Consider the following 15,938-nt stretch of genomic DNA (forward strand, 5'->3'; position numbering starts at 1 on the left):
TCTATGTAAAACAATGCAGTTTGGGGATTCCAAGTACAAAAATATATATAATGTTTGGGGTTCTAAGTTTTCTTTTAGAGTTCTTTTCCCTTTCCCTAGTTCTCAAAAATGGAATATTTCTGATCTCAGATGACTCCAGGCAGCCTCCTCCTCTTCGCTCTCCTCTCTTCCTCCCCTACAGGAAAGCAGAACAAGACTAAAGCGTTCCAAGCCTCGTTCTGGTCTCCTCCACCATAGGAGGAGAGGAGAGGAGAGGGGAGAAGAGAGGGTGGAACCTGGAAATGAAAGAGAGAGTTCAGAATGTACAACAATTGATGGAAATCATTGTGAGCGGAGGGTGGGGGATGAGTCAGTTGGACGGCTCTTTGTAAGAGAAGCTAAAGTTCTGTCCTTCCGGGAAGAATGAACTTCGATTAGGTTGGATCGTCACCCACCGAAGAGCGGTAAGAATTTTGGCAAACAATTTCTGATCAGACCACAAAGCTTTGACACCAATTGCTTCAAGATCTGGACTTAAGTACAAACCCTGCCATTAGAAATCACGGGGCCCCGTTCAGCTATGGTCGCCACCTCATCCCTTTAAACCTGAACACATATGAATTACACGGGTTCTGTGGCGGATGAAGGTGGTAATTAAACCCACTTGGTGCCTGGCATGGACATTTATAGATAGGCAACTCCTATCCTCATATTGATTAGTGGTTCCAATTTATTAACAACTACTAATAACTAATTAATAACTACTAATAAATAATTAATAACTACTAATAACTAGTAAGGAACAGTTATTTGGAAAGATGCGGAGTGTATCTCTTGTGTCTGTTCCCTACTGTAGTAGTTATTATTAATTTAGAACCACTAATCAATATTAGACATGTGCGATTCGTTCCGTACAAATCAAAAATTCATACAAATTTACGTAAATTCGCACATTCTGGAGGATCCGAAATACGAATTGCTATGCTTCCGAATTTTGTACGAAATACGAAATTTCTTTTACAAATTTTGGATCCAAATTCCGTTACAGCGGAAACGTGACTGGTGTTTTATTGACCAATCAGAGGTTTTCTTCTGCTGCTGATTGGGGGTTGGGAAAATGACCTTTTTTAATATGGGAGTGGGAGAGACTGGTACTGGTAGTTGATGGGAGATTCAGAATCGGACAAAATAAGAATTTTCGTTAATTGTGATTCTTCGTTATGAAGAAGTTAAAAACTCCAGGAAGTCAGCACAGCACAGGGATGGTGGGAGCTCCTCATAATGAGCACAGCACAGGGATGGTGGGAGCTCCTCATAATGAGCACAGCACAGGGATGGTGGGAGCCCCTCATAATGAGCACAGCACAGGGATGGTGGGAGCTCCTCATAATGAGCACAGCACAGGGATGGTGGGAGCTCCTCATAATGAGCACAGCACAGGGATGGTGGGAGCTCCTCATAATGAGCACAGCACAGGGATGGTGGGAGCCCCTCATAATGAGCACAGCACAGGGATGGTGGGAGCCCCTCATAATGAGCACAGCACAGGGATGGTGGGAGCCCCTCATAATGAGCACAGCACAGGGATGGTGGGAGCCCCTCATAATGAGCACAGCACAGGGATGGTGGGAGCCCCTCATAATGAGCACAGCACAGGGATGGTGGGAGCCCCTCATAATGAGCACAGCACAGGGATGGTGGGAGCCCCTCATAATGAGCACAGCACAGGGATGGTGGGAGCCCCTCATAATGAGCACAGCACAGGGATGGGGGGAGCCTCTCATAATGAGCACAGCACAGGGATGGTGAGAACCTCTCATAATGAGCACAGCACAGGGATGGTGGGAGCCCCTCATAATGAGCACAGCACAGGGATGGTGGGAGCCCCTCATAATGAGCACAGCACAGGGATGGTGGGAGCCCCTCATAATGAGCACAGCACAGGGATGGTGGGAGCCCCTCATAATGAGCACAGCACAGGGATGGTGGGAGCCCCTCATAATGAGCACAGCACAGGGATGGTGGGAGCCCCTCATAATGAGCACAGCACAGGGATGGTGGGAGCCCCTCATAATGAGCACAGCACAGGGATGGTGGGAGCCCCTCATAATGAGCACAGCACAGGGATGGTGGGAGCCCCTCATAATGAGCACAGCACAGGGATGGTGGGAGCCCCTCATAATGAGCACAGCACAGGGATGGTGGGAGCCCCTCATAATGAGCACAGCACAGGGATGGTGGGAGCCCCTCATAATGAGCACAGCACAGGGATGGTGGGAGCCCCTCATAATGAGCACAGCACAGGGATGGTGGGAGCCTCTCATAATGAGCACAGCACAGGGATGGTGAGAACCTCTCATAATGAGCACAGCACAGGGATGTTGGGAACCCCTCATAATGATAAATTCATCATAACGAACATTCGTAATTGTTACAAAAAGAGAACGAACCTAATGAAAATTCATATTTCGTACAAATCCAAATTGAATTTCAGACACGAATTACGAAATACGAATTAACGCCTAATATGAAGTGGAACGGGAATTAAATGAAATGAATTTATTGACGGCGCACAAGAGGGTGAGGTGACAACTCTATGTACAGCCTACCTGACAGATCCCCCCCCCCCTTTTCCCGCATTACAAAAATTACATTTTTAAATGATCTTTTTTCAAAAAAAATAATATATATATATATATATATATATATATATATATATATATATATTTTTTTTTTTTACAATTTATTAACAACTTGATAAAGCGGATATTTTTTACATATATATATATATATATATATATATATATATATATGTAAAAAATATCTTTTTTTTGCTAGAAAATTACACAGAACCCCCAAATATTTTTTTTAGAACCCATACATATATATATATAATTTCTCTCTTACATGTAAAAATTATCATTATTTTTGCTAGAAAATTACACAGAACCACCAAACATTTTTATTTTTTCAGAGACTCTAGAGAATAAAATGGTGGTTGTTGCAATATTAGATATATAATATATATATAATAGATAATCTAATTATATATAATATAATATAATATAATATAATATAATATAATATAATAAATAATCTAATAGATATATATAACTATGTATATATCCATATAGATATCTCTCTCTCTATATATAAATATAGATATAGATATCTCTCTCTCTCTCTCTCTGTCTCTATCTATATATTTTTTAGCAGAGACCCTAGAGAATAAGATGGCAGTCATTTCAACTTTTTATCTCGCACGGTATTTGCGCAGCAATTTTTCTAACGTGTTCTAACGTGAAAAAAACAAAACGTTTCATGCATTTAAAAAAACAACAAAAAAAAAACGTAAAGTTAGCCCAATTTTTTGGGGATAATGTGAAAGATGATGTTGCACCGAGTAAATAGATTCCTCACTTTAAAATTTCGCACACTCGTGGAATGGCACCAAACTTCGGTACTTAAAAATCCCCATAGGCTACGCTTTAATTATAATTATTTTTTTTTACAGGATACATGTTTAGAGTTACAGATGAGTTCTAGTGCTAGAATTATTGCTCTCGCTCTGACATTCACGGTGATACCTCACATGTGTGGTTTGACTGCCATTTATATAAGTGGGTGTGACTTGCGTATGCAAGTGAGCACGGGGGGGGGGGGGGGGGGGGCAGGGCGCTTTCATTTCTTTTTTTCTTATTGTTCATTTTACTTTTATTTTTCTATTTTGACACTTTCTTTTTACATTTTTTTTATTTTTTTATCACTTTTATTCCTATTACATGGAATGTAAACATCCCGTGTAATAGGAATAGTGCATGACAGGTCCTCTTTACAAAGAGATGTGGGGTCTAAAAGTCCCCAGATCTCCCCTCTAGGCTGGGAAGCCTGAGATAAAAAAAAAACATGGATGAGTGAGTTTGGGGTGGAGAAACTTGACTAGTCTGCGCAGAGTCTTGACCTTAACCCCCATAGAACACCTTTGGGATTAATTAGAATGGAGACTGCGAGACAGACCTTCTCATCCACATCAGTGCCTGACTTCACAGATGGGCAAAAATGGTCAAACGTTCCCATAGACACACACCTAAACCTTTGTGGACGGCCTTCCCAAAAGCTGTTATAGCTGCAAAGGGTGGGCCAACTCATTATTGAACCCTACAGACTAAGACTGGGATGCCAGTAAAGTTCATGTATGTGTAAAGGCAGGCGTCCCAATACTTTTTACAATGTAGTTGTATGTCTATGCAATGGAAGGCTGATATCATTAGAAATTGAAAACCTCTTTCCTAAAAAAAAAGGATCCTAAATGTCTTATCAGCTAAAATTGTAAAATCACAATCACGTGTTCGTCATGCCAACTTGCACTGAAAGGTCAGTTTTCATTATTTGCTTTGGAAACTACCTAAAAGTTTGTGTTAAAGTGTTACGAAACCCCGGACCCTGCATTCACTATATCTGGTCCCCCACAGTACACAGAACGTGGAAATAAAATGATTTTCCTAAATATAAACTGCTAAATACTTTTTCCCCATCGGCAGTATATAGCAATCTTGTGACTTCTATCAGTGTCTGGTTAAAGCTTGTAGGAGGAGTTTGCATTCTCCTCTGACTGTCCTATGAGGATGCAAGGACAGGGTTGATTCTGCAGCCTCATAGGACAGTGCTGGTTGGCCCTGTGCTGATCACATGCACTCTTCCAAAAAATAAAAAAAAATTAAAAAAAACCCTCTCTAGCAATACACACCAAACTGAGCATGTGCAAAGTGACTCCAAGGCTCTGTATTATTATTTTATTTTATATATATATATACACATATATATATATATATATATATATATATATATATATATATATACATATATATACATACATACATACATACATATATATATATATATATATATATATATATATCTCAAGAAATATATTGGGGACTGTGGAAGAAGGGGAGGATCAGAGAAGACAGGATCAAACAACCTTTTTTTACACAATAGAGGATTAACCCCTTAGGTTCCACAGTGAGTACAGCAAGCATGCTATTCTACATATACAGACTGATTTTACTCTTGTGGATTTAGTGACACTTTAATTTCACTGGTTTGATTCAATGGACACCTACAATGCTTGGGGTATAACAATGAGCAAAATTAGCCCAGTACCCCCTTTTGCTGTCAGAGCTATTATTATTATTTTTTGTTTTGCCTTTTAGGCCTGAAGATTACATAAAACCCCAAACATTAAATATTTTCTGAAAGCAGACACCCTAGAGAATAAAATGGTGGTAGTTCCACTTTTTTTTTCTTTTTTTTTATGCCTAATGCTATTAGTACAATGGTTTAAGGAACACAACATTTAAAAAAAAAAAAAAAAAAAAACACACTAAAGTTATACTAATTACTAATACTAAATAATATATTACTACATTTTGGTAACATATATAAAGATGACGTTGCACGGAGTAAATAGATACCCAACATGTCAAGGCTTAACCACTTTACAGCCTGCAAACCATACATATATACTGCGGCAGGGCGGCCTCTCTGCGGCAGATCACGTACCTAGTAGAGATGCACAGTTAATCGTTAAAGAATCGAGATCGCGATTCTACCGCCCCCCTCCCGATCTTAAAAAAAAAATTTCCTCGATTCAGTACAGAGAGTTGTCTGCTCAAGCTGACAGCTGTCAAAAAAATAGACTTTTTTTTATTTTATCAAAAGAGAACGTAACAATTAAGATTGTTGCAAATAAATAAATAAATAATAATAAAAAAAAAAAATAGGCAGCCTGCCAAGTTTATCACAACTTCGCTAAATGGAAACATTGTGATATAGATAGACATTCTCTTAGATCAAAGGGATGAACTTCGTCTGTAAATGAGGTCAGTTTAGCCATGTAAAGCTGAAAAAAATAAAAAAAATAAAAGTCAGCAGCTAAAAAAAGTGTAGCTGCTGACTTAACTTAATAATCGGACACTTACCTGTCCCGGGGTCCAGCGATGTGGGTGAACGAAGCCCCCGCTCCTCTCTGCGATGCCGGCATTCTTGCTGTGGGCGCCCAGCTGTGATGCACTGCGCATGCGCAAGCGCGAGCTGCGCAGCACACTGTAAATGGGCGGATAACCTTCTGCGACCTGTCCCAGAACCTTCCGGTGCCACAAAGCCCTGGGAGGAAGTGGGAGCTGGATGCCTCTAAAAAGAAGGTATCCACTCCCCCCCCCCCCCCCAAAAAAAAAAGAAATTCATGCCAAATGTGGCATGTTAGGGGGTCACCATCACTTAAAGCAAAAGTTCAATTTTTGGGTGGAACTCCGCTTTAACCACTTCAATACCAGGCACTTAAACACCTTCCTGCCCAGACCAATTTTGAGCTTTCAGCGCTGTCGCACTTTGAATGACAATTGCGCGGTCATGCTACACTGTACCCAAATGAAATTTTTATCATTTTTTTCCCACAAATAGAGCTTTCTTTTGGTGGTATTTGATCACCTCTGCGGTTTTTATTTTTTGTGCTACAAATAAAAAAATACCAAAAATTTTGAAAAAAAAATGTTTTTTTTTTTTGTTTCAGTTTCAAAACTTTGTAAATAAGTACGTTTTCTCCTTCACTGATGGGCACTGATGGGGCTACACTGATGGGCACTGATAAGGCGGCACTGATGGGCACCAATGATGTGGCACCAATGAAGTGGCACTGATGAGGTGGCATTGGACACTGATAGGTGGCACTGACAGGCGGCACTGATAGGGGGGCACTGACAGGCGACACTGATGGGCGACACGGATGGGCACCAATGAAGTGGCACTGATGAGGTGGCATTGATGGACACTGATAGGCGGCACTGATAGGCGACACTGATAGGCGACACTGATAGGCGACACGGATGGGCGACACGGATGGACACTGATAGGTGGCACAAATTGGCATGGATGGGCGGCACAGATGGGCATGGGTAGGCGGCACAGATGGGCATGGGTAGGCGGCACAGATGGGCATGGGTGGGCACTGATAGGCGGCACAGGTGGGCACTGATAAGCGGCACAGGTGGGCACTCATTAGCGGCACAGGTGGGCACTCATTAGCAACACAGGTGTTATACTGTACTAATGGATGCCAATCAGTGCCAAACAATAATGCATGCCAATCAGTGATGCACATTGTGGGCACTGATTGCCATCCATTATGGGCACTGATTGGCATCCATTGTGCCTGACTGGCATCCCTGGAGGATTACCTCTGCTGGGCATCCCTGGTGGTCTGGTGGCGTCCCTGGTGGTCCAGTGTGGGCATCCTCGGGGGGGCTGTGCTGATAATCGATCAGCACAGACCCCCCCTGTCAGAGGAGCAGCCGATCACCGGCTCTTCCCATTTACACTGTGATCAGCCGTGATTGGACACGGCTGATCACGTGGTAAAGAGTCTCCGTCGGAGACTCTTTACCAAGATCGTAGTTGCCGGGTGTCAGACTGACACCCCGCAACAACGATCGCCGCGATGCGCGCCCCCGGGGGCGTGCAGCGGCTCATAATCCTGATCACGTCATATGACGTCCGGTTAGGATTATGAAACCACTTTGCCGCCGTAATAGGGCAGGCGGCAAGTGGTTAAAGACTAAACCTTTTTTGAGACTTGGTGCTAAAATCTGTATTTGGTGCAAGCAGTGATGTGCAAAAATCAAAATCAAAATGCCTTGATGGGTGGGTGTCAGTCTGGAGAAGTGGGTGTTGCTAAGCAGATTACATTTGCATGCAGACTACCTTAGGTAATGCCTCCACGATTGAAAGAACTGAGATTGAATGAATGAATGAAAGGGGAGGGCCAGTGAGAGTCAAACTAGGGAGGAAAGAGCTAGATGATGCTGGATGTCCTCCAGACAGGAAATGATGCAGGCTCTATTTGACTTGCTGCAGCTTCTGATGCACATTGTGAGAAGCTCACAGTGTGCAGAGAAATCAGAGCAAATCATTTCATTCCAGGAGAGGAGCCGGTACAACTGTGCAAGACTGGAGGCCAGGCTGTAGGTCAGATTTCATGTATTTTATAGGCAAATATGTGGCCCCCCTGGACTTGGCTTCTCTCCGTCTATGCCGCATATTTGCGTATCTTCCTTCCTTCCTCTTCCACACGGCGGGCTTCCAGCGCAGTGACTGGGGTCTCACCATGAGTCCCGGCCCCGTACTAAGGAACGTCTGATTCCGGGTCACCTGATTGCTGTGATAGCCTCTGATTGGCTATGACTCGACCTTTTGGCTAAGATCAAGTGTAGTATCTGTTCTTTTCAGTGATCTAGGGGAGGTTCTGTGCTGTCATTCTGACCTGACCAAGTTTGGAGTGGTGGCTATGAGTCTCTGCTAGAGTGATGGGGGCTTGGAAGGTTAGTACCATCTGGAACAGAAACCGGGGCGCCTACAGGCAGTTGGGGCACGGGCAGGGCTGGCGCTCCCGCTAGGCGAACTAGGCAGCTGTCTAGCGTGCACTGCTGCATAGGGAGTGCAGCCATGGCCAGTGACTTCTCCACTAGCCTGGCCAGGGAACACCAGGGGAGAGCTGGGGAGGCAGAGAAGGACAGTGGGGAGGGGACATTGGGGTGCCTGACGAGGCGGGCACAGCTGGGGAGGCAGAGGAGAACAGTTGGGAGGGGACAATGGGGAGACGGGCACAGCTGGGGAGGTGGAGGAGGACAGTGGGGTGGGGACATTGGGGAGCCAGACAAGGCGGGCACAGCTGGGGAGGTGGAGGAGGACAGTGGGGTGGGGACATTGGGGAGCCAGACGAGGCGGGCACAGCTGGGGAGGCGGAGGAGGACAGTGGGGAGCCAGATGAGGCGGGCACAGCTGGGGAGGCAGAGGAGGACAGTGGGGAGGGGACACTAGGGAGCTGGTCGAGGTGGGCACAAGGACAGCTGGGGAGGCAGAGGAGGACGGTTGGGAGGGGACACTGGGGAGCCGGACGAGGCGGGCACAGCTGGGGAAGAGGAGGAGGACAGTGGGGAGGGGACACTGGGGAGCCAGACAAGGTGGGCACAAGGACAGTGGGGAGGGGACACTGGGGAGCTGGTCGAGGTGGGCACAAGGACAGCTGGGGAGGCGGAGGAGGATGGTTGGGAGGGGACACTGGGGAGCCGGACGAGGCGGGCACAGCTGGGGAGGCAGAGGAGGACAGTTGGGAGGGGACAATGGGGAGGCGGGCACAGCTGGGGAGGCGGAGGAGGACAGTGGGGAGGGGACACTGGGGACCTGGTCGAGGTGGGCACAAGGACAGCTGGGGAGGTGGACACCATTAGGTCTCCAGACGTAGGTAAAACTAGTCTGCTGTGACCCTGTTCCTTTTTGTACTCCCAAGCCTTAGGCAAGACTAGCGCCACCCCCGGGCAACGATGGGGGGGGGGGGGGTGTTGCCTATGGTTGTCTAGGTTTTTTTTTTTATTTTTTTTTTTTACTATTTTGGCCCAGTTTTTCCTTTAATTAAAAAAAAAACAAAAAATGTCCTGGATACACTAAGTAGTTGTGATGATATGTACAGTTTTACTAGCAGATGTCAAAGTTGCAAAATTGTGCTAGGGCATTTAGATTTGTTTTACCCTTAGGCGTGAAGAGGTTAAGTCAAATTTCGTCTTTTTTTTTTTTTTTACTCTGTTATTGAGGAGGAGGGAGATAAAAGTGAAACTGCAGTGAAAGTTTTAATACGCAGATCACAGTTCATTCTATTGGCTCTTCTGTAGTTGGGGGATGGGTGATAGTGAGGCTCAGAAGTCAAAGTGACCGGAGATGTTAGAAGACGCAGTTCTGGGGACTCTGGATGTGCGTTGTAAGTACATAGAATCTGACTCATTATTAACCTTATTATTTCAAGAATAAGGTTAACCATTTCTTTTTATATTTTTACATTTTTTTTTTTTTTTTTTTATTGTGTTGAAGGAGAATTGCGTAACAAATATTACAACATATCACAGAACAGAGTGTAGTGAGCACATCACATTTATTTGTTTTAGTAACATACTGTATATCCTGCAAAAAAATAAAAATAAAATTATATATATATATATATATATATATATATATATATATATATATATATATATATATATATGTAAATCTTCTGGAGGTCAAGTGGTTTTATTTATAATATATATATATATATACAGTGCCTTGTGAAAGTATTCGGCCCCCTTGAACTTTTCAACCTTTTGCCACATTTCAGGCTTCAAACATAAAGATAGAAATTTTTTATTTTTTGTGAAGAATCACCAACAAGTAGGACACAATTGTTTTAAATATTTTAAACTTTTTTAGCAAATAAAAAACTGAAAAGTGGTGCGTGCAAAATTATTCGGCACCTTTACTTTCAGTGCAGCAAACTCACTCCAGAAGTTCAGCGAGGATCTCTGAATGATCCAATGTTGTCCTAAATGACTGATGGTGATAAATAGAATCCACCTGTGTGTAATCAAGTCTCTGTATAAATGCACCTGCTCTGTGATAGTCTCAGGGTTCTGTTGAAAGCGCAGAGAGCATCATGAAGACCAAGGAACACACCAGGCAGGTCCGTAATACTGTTGTGACGTTTAAAGCCGTATTTGGATACAAAAAGATTTCCCAAGCTTTAAACATCCCAAGGAGCACTGTGCAAGCGATCATTTTGAAATGGAAGGAGTATCAGACCACTGCAAATCTACCAAGACCTGGCCGTCCCTCTAAACTTTCAGCTCAGACAAGGAGAAGACTGATCAGAGATGCAGCCAAGAGGCCCATGATCACTCTTGATGAACTGCAGAGAACTACAGCTGAGGTGGGAGAGTCTGTCCATAGGACAACAATCAGTCGTACACTGCACAAATCTGCCCTTTATGGAAGAGTGGCAAGAAGAAAGCCATTTCTCAAAGATATCCATAAAAAGTCTCGTCTAAAGTTTGCCACAAGCCACCTGGGAGACACACCAAACATGTGGAAGAAGGTGCTCTGGTCAGATGAAACCAAAATCCAACTTTTTGCCCACAATGCAAAACGATATGTTTGGCGTAAAAGCAACACAGCTCATCACCCTCAACACACCATCCCCACTGTCACACATGGTGGTGGCAGCATCATGGTTTGGGCCTGCTTTTCTTCAGCAGGGACAGGGAAGATGGTTAAAATTGAGGGGAAGATGGATGCAGCCAAATACAGGACCATTCTGGATGAAAACCTGTTGGAGTCTGCAAAAGACCTGAAACTGGGACGGAGATTTATCTTCCAACAAGACAATGATCCCAAACATACAGCAAAATCTACAAAGGAATGGTTCACAAATAAACGTATCCAGGTGTTAGAATGGCCAAGTCAAAGTCCAGACCTGAATCCAATCGAGAATCTGTGGAAAGAGCTGAAAACTGCTGTTCACAAACGCTCTCCATCCAACCTCACTGAGCTCCAGCTGTTTTGCAAGGAAGAATGGGCAAGAATTTCAGTCTCTCGATGTGCAAAACTGATAGAGACACCCCAAGGGACTTGCAGCTGTAATCGCAGCAAAAGGTGGCTCTACAAAGTATTAACGCAAGGGGGCCCAATCATTTTGCACGTTTCATTTTTTTATTAGTTAAAAAAGTTTCAAAAATCCAATAGATTTCGTTCCACTTCACAATTGTGTCCCACTTGTTGGTGATTCTTCACAAAAAATAAAAATTTTATATCTTTATGTTTGAAGCCTGAAATGTGGCAAAAGGTTGAAAAGTTCAAGGGGGCCGAATACTTTCGCAAGGCACTGATATATATATATATATTATAAATAAAACCACTTGACCTCCAGGAGATTTACCCCCTTCATGACCAGGCCATTTTTTGCGATACGGCACTGCGTTACTTTAACTGACAATTGCGCGGTCGTGCAACGTTGTGCCCAAAGTAAAATTTATATCCTTGTTTTCACACAAATAGAGCGTTCTTTTGGTGGTATAAACGGTTATGCTATAAACGAAAAATGACAGAAAGTTTTGGTAAAAAAAAAAAAAAAGAATATTTTTTACTTTCTGCTATAAAACACATCCAATAAAAAAATTAAAAAAAATATATTTTTTTCAACAATTTAGGCCAATATGTATTCTGCTACATGTTTTTGGTAAAAAAATAAATAAATAAATCCCAATGCATATATTACATTATTACATTTCAATCAAATTTCTTTATAAATTTAGGCCAATATATATACTCTGCCCCAATACATGTATATTGATTGGTTTACAGGACCATTATTACATTTCAATCAATATACACGTATTGGGATTTTTAAAAAAATTTTTTACCAAAAATATGTATCAGAGTATATATTGGCCTAAATTTATAAAGAAATTTGATTGGTTTACGGGACCTGTCACGTGTCCCAGATGACTGACAGGAGGGAGGGGGCAGAGCTGAGCCCTTCCTGCGCCGAGGGGAAGTGATGTCACCAGCCCGGGCACTGAAGGAGGCAGATTACGAGCGACCCCCTAGCAACAGCCATTTAGAGGTGAGTTAAAAAAAAAAATCCAAATGTTTTATTTTTTATTTTTTTAAGGAATTTTAATCTATTTTTTTTTTTTATGTGTGTGGAACACCACTTTAATAATGAAAAAATAAATTCATTGTAATGTGTATATGTGTGTGTATGCATATGTGTATGCATGTGTGTGTATGTATGTGTTTATATGTGTGTGTGTGTGTGTGTGTGTATGTATAATAAGAAAGTCTTGTGAATTCACACCAAAAAGACAATCCTTATTGAAGAGTGCAAAAACAATATGTGTATATGATGACACCAATTCCTCCACCGCAGTGATGAATAGGAGATCGGCTCCCATTAAGAAATTAGTATATAGGGTTGATTGGTCGATAAGGAGGGAAGAGGATATTTTAACTTGGTTGCCATGACATGTCACCGGGGTGGCCTGTGACGAAGTCGGAGGCGACGAAACGCGCCGGGGGGGGCTACACGGCCACTGTATGTAGAAGCTGGGGTGGTGTTCTGATGTCTAGCGAATGAAGCCGCGGCGAGATCGCAACACAGGGCTGCTCGGCATGTCTTGTACTATGTTACTAAAAGGCTGGTCTTAACTGAATTTGATGTACGTGTAATATATATATATATATATATATATATATATATATATATATTTTAAATGAATCAATATCTCAAATGATTTTACACCAGTGGAGGCTCCATTTCGCCTTCTATTTTCTACATGTGGAGTCAAACCCGGGCATGTGAACGGAGCGCGGCGTTTTACCGCAGCTGTTCAATATAATCTTTGAGCTTGTTTGCCAAACACGAGAGTGAACGGCGACATCGTCTGGTGGGCGGGGTTTCATAACGGGAGTTGATCTCCCATTCATCACTGGGGTGGAGAAACTGGTGTCCTCATATTATTTTTGCACTCTTCAAAGAGGCTGGGGCTGACATGATGTCATCAGTCTGCTGCGGACAGGATGAAGCATTTCCTTAGTCACTTCTCCCAAAAAGCATTTCCTCAGTCTCCTCCCTCCCAGTAGGTAGAAGCATTTGCTCAGACTCTCTTCTCCCCAAGAGGTATTTCTTCAGTCTCTCCGCCCCCAGTAATTAGACTGTACATTGTTATGTTGTAGCAAGTCACAAGGCGAGAAGGCTGCAGCTGGGGCAGAGGTGATGTCATCAGTCATCTGCAGGCAGAAAGGAGCATTTCCTCAGTCACTTCTCCCCCGAAAAGCATTTCCTTAGTCTCCTCGCCCCCAGTAACTAGACTGTACATTATAATGCTGTAGCAAATCACAAGGTGAGAGGCCGGGGCTGAGATTATGTCATCGGTCTGCTGCAGGCAGGAAGGAGCATTTCCTCAGTCACTTCTCCCCCAAAAAGCATTTCCTTAGTCACTTCTCCCCCGAAAAGCATTTCCTTAGTCACTTATGCCCCGAAAAGCATTTCCTTAGTCTCCTCGCCCCCCAGTAACTAGACTGTACATTATAATGCTGTAGCAAATCACAAGGTGAGAGGCTGGGGCTGAGATGATGTCATCGGTCTGCTGCAGGCAGGAAGGAGCATTTCCTCAGTCACTTCTCCCCCAAAAAGCATTTCCTTAGTCACTTCTCCCCCGAAAAGCATTTCCTTAGTCACTTCTCCCCCAAAAAGCATTTCCTCAGTCACTTCTCCCCCGAGAAGCATTTCCTTAGTCTCCTCGCCCCCCAGTAACTAGACTGTACATTATAATGCTGTAGCAAATAAGGTGAGAGGCTGAAGCTGAGATGTCATTGGTCTGCTGCAGGCAGGAAGGAGCATTTCCTTAGTCACTTCTCCCCTGAAAAGCATTTCCTTAGTCTCCTCGCCCCCCCCCCAGTAACTAGACTGTACATTATATTGTTGTAGCAAGTCACAAGGCGAGAGGCTGCAGCTGGCACTGAGATTATGTCATCAGTCTGCTGCAGGCAGAAAAAAGCATTTCCTCAGTCTCCTTTCCCCACAGTGATCAGACTGTCCAATGTAACTTTGTAGCAAGTTACTGGCCTCTACGTAGTCCTGTTGTACGCAAAGAATGTCACCTCGTCGGATTTTCCGTCAACTTTGTCTGACCGTGTGTATGCAACACCAGTTTCGGGCAAAATCCGTCGGAAAAAACCAGACGGATCTTTTGGTCGGAATGCCAAGGGCATGAGAAGTGGGGATGACGTCACAGCACATTCTGTAATCTAATTTTCTACCAGCGAAAGAGGAGCTTAACCCTTTGCAGCAACTTTATTTCTCTCCATGTTCCACTCCTCCTCCCTCCTAGGGCTTGTTCACATGGGGCAGTGCCCTCCGAAGAGCGACCCGTGTTGGATCGCTCTTCAGAGGGCACTTGACAGGCAGCGAGGAGGCCTTTTTTTTCCTGGGATGGACAATAGGGGGCGCCAACTAAGTGCGGTATTAAGAGACTTTATTCAATAAAAGGCAATGGGCAATTCACTTTGAATACAAACAAGGTGCATTCATCATTGTGCGGCCTCCTCACTGCCTGATTTATCCACTTCAGCCCCGGAAGATTTGGCTGCTCGATGACCGGGCCATTTTTTTTACGATTCGGCACTGCGTCGATTTAGCTGACAATTGCGCGGTTTTGCGACGTTATACCCAAACGAGGTTCGCGTTATTTTTTATTTTTTTCCCCTCCACAAATAGAGCTTTCTTTTGGATGTATTTGATCATCTCTGCGGTTTTTATTGTTTGCGCTATAAACAAAAAAAGAGCGACTTTGAAAAAAAAAAAAAACACAATATTTTCGGATTTTTTTCTGTAATAAATATCATAATTTTTTTTAAAAAAAGCTATTTTTTTTCTCAGTTTAGGCCGATATGTATTCTTCTACATATTTTTGGTAATAAAAATGGCGAAAAAAGCGTATATTGATTGGTTTGCGCAAAAGTTATAACGTCTACAAAATAGGGGATAGATTTAAGGCATTTTTATTATTATTATTTTTTTTTTTACTAGTAATGTGATTTTTATCGAGGCTGCGACATTATGGCGGACACATCGGACACTTTTGACACATTTTTTTGTGTCGATTGACAATTATACAGCGATCAGTGCTATAAAAAATGCACTGATTATTGTGTAAATGTCACTGGCAGGGAAGGGGTTAACACTAAGGGGGGGCGATCAAGGGGTTAAGTGTGTTCCCTGACTGTGTGCTCTAACTGTGGGGGAGGGGAGTGACTGGAGGAGATGACAGATCGTGGTTCCTAGCTCGTAGGAAGTCACAATCTGTCTCTCCTCTCCTCATAGACACCCACGTCCCTGTTCTTCCTCTCGTACCCACAATCGCTCGTGGCGGGCGGTTATCACGACCGCCGGTCACGAGCATCAGCACCCCCGCATGCACCTGCTATCCCGCTTAAAGGGACTGGCGTACAGCTATGACGGGTTCATGAGATCGTGCCGACCTACCGCAGTATAATGACGGCGGCTGGTAGGCAAGTGGTTAAGCCTGTAACTGTTGCAC

At 43.4% G+C, this 15,938-nt stretch overlaps 1 protein-coding gene across 5 annotated transcripts in view; it reads left to right on the plus strand.

The window, feature by feature from the left end:
* The first annotated feature begins 236 nt into the window (after positions 1-236).
* The window catches only part of LOC143933570 (phospholipase A2 inhibitor and Ly6/PLAUR domain-containing protein-like), a 31,631-nt gene continuing 15,929 nt past the window's right edge, over positions 237-15,938 (plus strand). For 2 of the 5 annotated variants that reach the window (XM_077456515.1, XM_077456514.1), the window contains exon 1: positions 237-443. Coding sequence is in view for 1 of the 5 variants with exons in the window: in XM_077456512.1 (XP_077312638.1) it covers positions 9,779-9,787 (9 nt within the window). In the remaining 4 variants the exon portion in view is untranslated. Of the gene's footprint in view, positions 444-9,640; positions 9,788-15,938 lie in introns of those variants that run through there. The other 3 variants (XM_077456513.1, XM_077456512.1, XM_077456517.1) reach the window with 3 other exon arrangements.

Source organism: Lithobates pipiens, unplaced genomic scaffold, assembly GCF_037356315.1.
Source record: "Lithobates pipiens isolate NorthernLeopardFrog02 unplaced genomic scaffold, aLitPip1_a1.2 Scaffold_27, whole genome shotgun sequence".
In the NCBI taxonomy this organism is placed as follows: domain Eukaryota; kingdom Metazoa; phylum Chordata; class Amphibia; order Anura; family Ranidae; genus Lithobates; species Lithobates pipiens.